The 7,765-nt window shown below is 36.0% G+C and overlaps 1 protein-coding gene across 1 annotated transcript; it reads left to right on the forward strand.

The window, feature by feature from the left end:
• The first annotated feature begins 2,540 nt into the window (after positions 1–2,540).
• Positions 2,541–7,345, forward strand: LOC149141754 (uncharacterized). Its single transcript, XM_089451321.1, is given in 7 exon segments — positions 2,541–2,661; positions 6,145–6,252; positions 6,464–6,535; positions 6,629–6,724; positions 6,775–6,924; positions 7,010–7,126; positions 7,266–7,345. Coding segments are annotated over 7 exon segments (744 nt in total).
• The last annotated feature ends 420 nt before the right edge of the window (positions 7,346–7,765 follow it).

Below are 7,765 nucleotides of genomic sequence, written 5' to 3' on the forward strand. Positions count from 1 at the left end.
ATGCCTTAAACCTTCATTTCAAAGACCTAAACATAATTTGGGGAGAGGAAAATAATAGATTTAATATTTTCCACAAATATTATGTGATAAATAGAGCTAGAGATCTATATTTCCATAGACTCCCGTGGCCTCAACACAATCTAGAACTTATTTTTCCCGATTCTGTTTATGATTTCTTTGGATATAAAAAGTTATGGTGGAGCCTACTTTGTAGAGACAAACTAGATGGTATCTATTATACTCTCTTAAAATTTGGATTATTATTTGTCACTCAACTACTACATCGGCCCGGCTGGTTAAAAGCATGTTGGACATGGTTCAACATCAACAAAACTGCTATGGACCCCATTTATTTCCAATCAGATTATAGACAAGCATGCCAAGAATGCATGGACTGCTTTCACCAGCCTTATAAAATTGTGGTAGATTTAAACAGATTCACAGATGATGGGATTCTTTTGGATTTTATGGCTAAACACCACCCATGGTTAGTCATGACAAAAATAAATCATCAAATAGTACTTGGGAAGCCCATGATAGTTTGACGTATATTTTCTAAAGCATGGGACACTGGTGGAAGATATTCCAAATAAATATTCCCTAGCACGAATATGTTGGGAACATAATTATTGTACATATATTTGTTTCTCGTGGGCTTTTAATGATAAAAGCATCCACTATGTGCAATAATGTAAAATTCTAGTCACTTGAATATGAGTGTGACCGATATCGTGGAATTCCGATAATATCTCCACTATGTAAATAATGGTATCGATGGAGGCCTTACATCTCCACTTTGTATACTTTATACTTTTAGGACAATTCTCTGTCCCAAAAAGTCATTATTATAAGACTTTACTGGACGATTCTCTGAGACTCGGAGCACTTCTTCGATGATTGGTGCAGTTTGACCCACATCTCAGAGCATCTACGGAAAAGACACTAGTCAATATCAGTAATACCATAGGATTCCTTTTGTCCCCCCTAACTTCTTATAAGTAAGGGGGAGGAGAACCATTTTGGGCATCGGGAGTTTGAGATAGATTGAGAGAGCTTAGTGTGTAAGAGTCTAGGAGTCGAAAATTTGAGAAGCATGCACATCAGGACTTGTGAGCCTGGTGAGAACCTAAAGTGGCCGAACTTTTATAGGTAAAGAGTCCTTTGGTTTAGACTACTCTAGTTCATAGATAGAGTCTGCAACAAGCCAGAAAGCCTATGGTTACTAGCTTATAATGAGCTAGTATAACTGGTAAATGCCTTTGCAGTCAATCTTTGGTTTGGCCTGAGATAGTTTTGTGTCTTGTTGATCTTTGGATCTGTTTGTAATATCCATCTACTGTAATATCTAGTTTCTTTAATAAAAAGAAGAAGTTCCATTTCGTGTTATATCTTTGTGCATAAACTTTCTGTGATTGAGTGAAGTTCGTCTGAGGTTCATCTGAGTGTAGTTTGCTTGTATACGCAAGAGGTCATTGAAAGAGCACGTTTGCATTGGATCTATCTGAAGGTTCGTGTAGCTCAATCCAGAATCATTTTCATCTGCAAGCTTCATTCTCCGTCGGAGGAAGCCTCTGTGACAAATTGGTTGTCACGATTTTACAATATTAGATATTAAATTCTAAAAAAAATTGTCTTGATGGGATAAGCTCTCAAGCTCTATTCATGCTTCTTTATGACTTGCAAAATTATAGTAGCCAACATAAGTATCATAAAATTTGGGCGTAAGAGATTCTAATTTTAGAAAATGTTTTCAATATCTACCTGTCTTTCTCTTGTAGTTTGTAGAATTATATTATCCTTATAAGCGACGTCCGTTGTTAAAGTCGGAGTCGAGCTATTAGCAAGTTTAATAAAAAATAAAAGATTAGACATTTTTCCCACCCCGACTAGTCTTAGGTTGGGAGTAAGTCTCATCTAACCATTTGTAGAAAAAGATTACCTCCGACTCCCTAACCTTATAACACAATAAAGTTAAAACCTTTATCATGTTAATTTTTATAATATTTTTAAATTAATATAAAACATATATTAATTTAGCCTAAAGTAATAGAAGAGTAATTATATCTTAAAATTTTCATTTATGTATATAACTTAAAATTTTTGATTAAATATGTTCATTATTAAAAAATAAAAAATGCTCTGAATATTTAGGCCGATAGGCCTTTGTTTTGAATGAGTTCACCTCACAATGTTGTCGACCTTTTTCCTTTGCAAGTGACATATGTGCACCATATAACAACACCACATTTATGCCTGATATTTGTGCCACTTTAGTTACTTGGTATGGATTCGTCGATAGTTTCTATGCGCGGCGACGGTTTCTAAATAACTGACCCCTATCACTGAAGTGTTTTCATTTCCATCCATTACCCACTGCGTTTTGCATGAATATGACCTGGGATATATGAGTTTGGTGTGATTTGTATGTAGCATTGAAAAGCGACATGTGGCAGTATGTTTCCTCTTATAACGATCATGCATTTGGTTTCGTATTTTATTTTCTTCATTTACGAACAAGAACAACCATTGAGCATTCTAGTATGGCTCCAAGCTCTTCGAAGAGATCTGGGTTGTTGACAATGTTCTTTGGAGAGCCAGCAGATACACAGTGGAAGAATGCAGAATCTCTTAATGTGGCTGGCAGCTTAGGGCCTCTGGAAAGTATGCATGCAGTGGGTTCTTGCTTCTGTGCATGTGAGTCTATGATTGAAGGGCCAGATAGGCCAGCTATGCATCTCCTTTACATTCGCTACCCCTGTGTACAACAGAGATCAAATGCACTCCTTTTCCACCTCTATTCTTGAATGGTTTGCCTTAGAATCTTCAAAATATCGTGGAAATCTCTGTCACTTTGACCAAAATCAGAAAAATAATGACATGGGTAACTTGCCGAAAACCCCTTTGTGATCAAGGGGACATGTCTACATGTTAATGGTTTTGAGTTCCAGTTTGATCAAAATTATCAGTAATGGTTCCATTGGATCATGTTCATGTCAATTCTAAGTATACAACCCATCTCTTAGGTATGTTGCCCATCTTATGTTGCGTTTCTGCGTCTCCGATCGTTGTTGATCGAGAGTTTATATACAAATAAATGTGTTTTTGGTATAGTTGGCCATTTATTTGTTTTGGCGTCAAGATTTTAGAACCTCCCCAACGTTCCTTGTAGAAATATTGAGTTGACATACACAAATATCGAAGAGTAAGAAAAGGAAACTCACAATGAAACATCTCAAAGGATTTATCTGTTTTATACCAAATATTTCTTGATGGCCATATAATCCACACAAAGTTATTTATTTAATCCAATCCGCTCCAATCACAACCACAACTTCAACTTCTTCTATAACTTCGATGGTTGTGCTTCTCCTTGAGCGCCCAAAGCTCTGCAACTATCCAGATTTTGTGGTGGTTGATCGTGGGTCCAAATTACATGAGCCAAAAATTTGCGATAGCTGGGAGTGAAATGGCGTTGGAATTTCAATCAGAGCACAGCCTCTCTCATACATCCTCAATATCTGGTAGGATTAGTAGTGTTGAAAAGCGACACGTGGCAGTTGGTTTCCTCTTATAACGATCATGCATTTGGTTTTTCTTCTCATATGAACATGAACAACCATCGAGCATTCATAGGAAAATATCCTAGTCCGTAGTTTTGTTCTAGTGACCATTTCTTCTGGAAGATAGGATATAGCAAGCTAGTGAATGCCTCAAAATATTCCTAACATCAAATCCCCACTCGGGAAATTGGGCCAATAATACAAAGAAATAATTTTTGGGCAAGGATAGACAAAGGTGAATGATTTACTTTCAATAAACAAAAATATAGTGGCTTTCCACTTATGAAGTAAGGGAATGGAAGGACATTGGTTCATGGATGGAAAAAGTTATGTTAAAGAAAATTTCAGCATGACCTGAAAGGGAAAAAAATATTTACCAGAAAGGATATGTTGATATAGCCAAGTGTAAGAAAAAGGGGCTTTCAAAGATGGTTAACAAAGCCTTTTGTATTTATGAAACTAGTAAACTGTAAAAATTATATCCAACATCGCTTGTACACTGATGTACATGATCAAAATCCTTGTTGGATAAATAAGCCAATAAATAGGTACTTTTGTTACAAGTACAACATTCCTCCTAATGAGTTTTCGTACAGGCATCTTCACAATTATATTTGATTGTTTTCAAAATCTAACTATATTGACTCACTAGACTCAAAATTTGAACTGTATTACATTGACAAAGTTTATACAATTATTTCACTTGATAGAAAGAATAAGCTGCAAGCCAGAGGTGAAACTAGCTTTCTTCATATCCCAACTTTCATGATATGTTCTTGTTTGCTAGTGCCAAATGAGAGAAGTTCCTCAGTGATGTGCTTTTGTCTAATCCCAATCCTAGCTTTGATGATACCTCTTGTTCGCTGATGCCAAATGAGAGAAGTTCTTCAGTGATGGGCTTTTGACGGATCCAAAAATGTTAATTGGCTGCTCCAAACAATTGCTTGATCAAGTTAGATCAAATACTCAACTGGTTGGTCCATATTATGCATTTGAGACTTCTTCCCTAACATTATAACATTCTAAAGTGTTCCATGAAAAGAAGACACATTTTATGATAGAGAAACTCTCTCAGTCCAGGGAAACAAGTTTATGCATTAAGTGCCATCTGTTATAAATCTTTAGTAATCACGTTACCACTTTTACTTTTCAATTTACTAAGTCATAATAGATACTCACAAAGAATTCACAGGGTTTAAAAAGTATCTGCAGTCTTAAATTCCATTTCTGATTTCTACATTTCATCCAGGAAACTTCCTCTGCATCAGAGACTTCTTCCATGGCACTATAGCATTCTAAAGTGTTCCATAAAAATAAGACGCGTTTTATGATAGAGAAACTCTCTAAGTCCAGGGAAGCAAGTTTAGGTATTAACTTCCATATGTTATAAATCTTTAGTAATCCTGTCGCAACTTTTACTTTTCAATTTACTAAGTCATAATAGATATTCGCAAAGAATCCATAAGATTTTACGAGTATCTCCAATCTTAACTGCCATTTCTGATTTTTCTGTGTTTCATCCAGGCAACTTCCTCTAGGAAGGAAATTAAGATTTTCCGTGCATTTTAGCATTACACAGACTACTCTTTAGTTCATTATTTTTCTGTACAAATAGCTTTGACCTACATCTCTTCATTATTTAATCAAGTGATTGCCATGTTTCTTTAATCATCCCTCTTATCACTGAATCTGAAGTGACCTTTATTTGTTTTATTTCTATCATACATATTTTAGAAATAACTTAGAGATCTCTCTTAAAATTCCATTCATCATATAGATAATTATTCTAAAAAACCAAGTGGAGTTGGCTTAAAGGCTAGTGACTGTTGAATACTAAATAATGAAGAACAATGCAAATCCCACCTAGTTACTACACTTGCTCGGACCATGTCAACCATATTGCTAAAAACTGGGTCTACATGACAACAAGAAACTTGGTCTAGACTCTGAGTATTAAATCTTCCTGGATTACCCAAGCTTAATATATAGGTGAAGGAAAGTTATCTATTTGATAATTCTATTGTTGAAAATTGCAGAAGCTGAAAAACTGAACCCATGACATCAATATATTTTAGTTTTATAATTTTAGTTCATAAGTATATGAATTAGTTTTATAATTTTGAGTTCAACAACCAATAGAGGTTCAAGGATAATATTTTCACTAGGGATTTTTCTCTTAAATACTCTGATCTTCTGAATTAACTTTAGAAACTAAGTAATTTATATCAGCAAAAATAATTATGTAAAAGACACCCAAGAGAGAATTAAGATATTGATGACTTTAAAAATTATATACTAATGAATGGTATTATGGCTTGGATTGGCTTGCAACCTCTTCCAACCCTGTAGTTGTATGCTTTGACTATTGTTCTTCAATTTCCATATTTTCATCAGTTTTATGACGGTGTCTTCATCTTTATATTCACCTTGTCCTTTCATACGTTTTTTTAGAGGTCATTGATTGAGAGTCTGGACCTTTGATTTACTAGCATGTGACCACTACTCCTACCAGTGACACGGTTTTAAATGTGCTTCCTATTAGTCCTTATGATAAGCATCTTTGTTATGTTATTTACTGGCACAGATTTCTTGCACTACAGGAATTTTGACGGCTTTGATGCTCTTACACAAAGGTTTGATGGGTCAACTAGTGGAATGCCAGAGGCAGTAGCCATGTTTTCAGATAAGAAAGGCACCTCTTGGGGACCATCCAAATTATAAGCCCTAACAAATGAGACTGACCTTAGTCCTTTTTCCTCCTACCATGTGTCAAATCTCAGGACAAAAAATTTCACCTTGCACACAACAAATTTCTGCCACAAACCGGTTTTGTTGTACATGAACTGATGATGGAGGTTCCAAGTATGGACCTAAGAACCTGTAAACCAAAGGAGAGAATTAAAAATGCGACCCGGGATGGAAGCAACCCTCAATTGGGTTTTCGCTCTCCTTCCTTCCCTGCGTTATACCCAACTGTAAGAATGTTGGTTTAATTGATATTGTAAACAATACATGTTGCAATGGGCACTGGGGGCAAATTGAATAATGTGTTCTCTATTTATTTGCAGGCACAATTAAAGTGGACTGTGGGGGCAAAGCCCCTTCCTCGACTCCCTTGCCTGCCAATTCTCCATCTAGCAATTCTTCAACCGACCTTCTGAACCGTAAGTTCCATTGCTAATTTCTCTTTACTCCATTTAATCAATCCATCTAGCTAAATCAAATCACTTTGCAACATGTAAATCTAGAATTTTCGTGTGCGGAGAGGGCTCCTGTGTCACCGAATCTGAGTTCGGCTACAGGTGTCACTGCAATGAAGGCTATGAAAATCTGTTCAATATGACAAGCCCTTGCCTCAAACCATGTAAACTGCTCCCCTCTATACTTGTCTTCATATTTCAAAGGTCCCCTGTTCGAATCCCATGCCGATTTCCCCCCTTTTTTTGCAGGTTCGATCGGTGCAGACTGTTCACAGTTTGGGTTTAGCGTGGGCGGGAATGGAAGTGGAACAGCAACTCCTTAATCTTAGACAACATCTCCTCTATATCCGACAAACGCATCCAATGGTACACATATACATTATGCTCTGTTATTATTCCAAATATCTTTGCCTGCTCACCTCAGTAAAAGACTAAAATACATTCATGTGCCTACTAATATATCTACACCTTCATACAATTTGTGTTATGTTGTTTGTATCTGCAGGTTTTATGGAAGATATTCCATACTTGACAACCATGGAAATTGCACTGACCAACCATTTTTTTCTATTCTCGTTGAAATAAACCAGTCTTGGTTGGGATTAGGTAGTGGCTATTTTCTTGCCAAACTAAATTTGTTGTGTGTGACTACCACATTTGCAGGCTTAGATTTTGATGGTGATTGTGTGTTTGGTGTAATATGAAGCAACTCCAACCATAAAACCTCTTTGGGTTTTTCATGTGCGTCTGGTTGGACTTTATACAATGATACACCATGCATACTTCAATGTGAAAATTCTAATTGAATGTGCCCCTCTAATTGAATGGGCAAAGTAGACCTGAAGTCCAAAATATGTGGTCACCGCCACAACTTTTTGGCGTAAAAAGTTGTAAAATAAAAATGAAATAAGGAATATTTTGTTGTTATCTCTTGGTTGTATTTTTATTGATGCCAAAATCGGTTTTCCTTTCAAATTACAAATGTAAACTGACGGATGGGATGTT

Source organism: Pinus tabuliformis, chromosome X (assembly GCF_031772625.1).
Source record: "Pinus tabuliformis cultivar Carrire ecotype Pingquan chromosome X, CPIR1, whole genome shotgun sequence".
NCBI lineage: Eukaryota > Viridiplantae > Streptophyta > Pinopsida > Pinales > Pinaceae > Pinus > Pinus tabuliformis.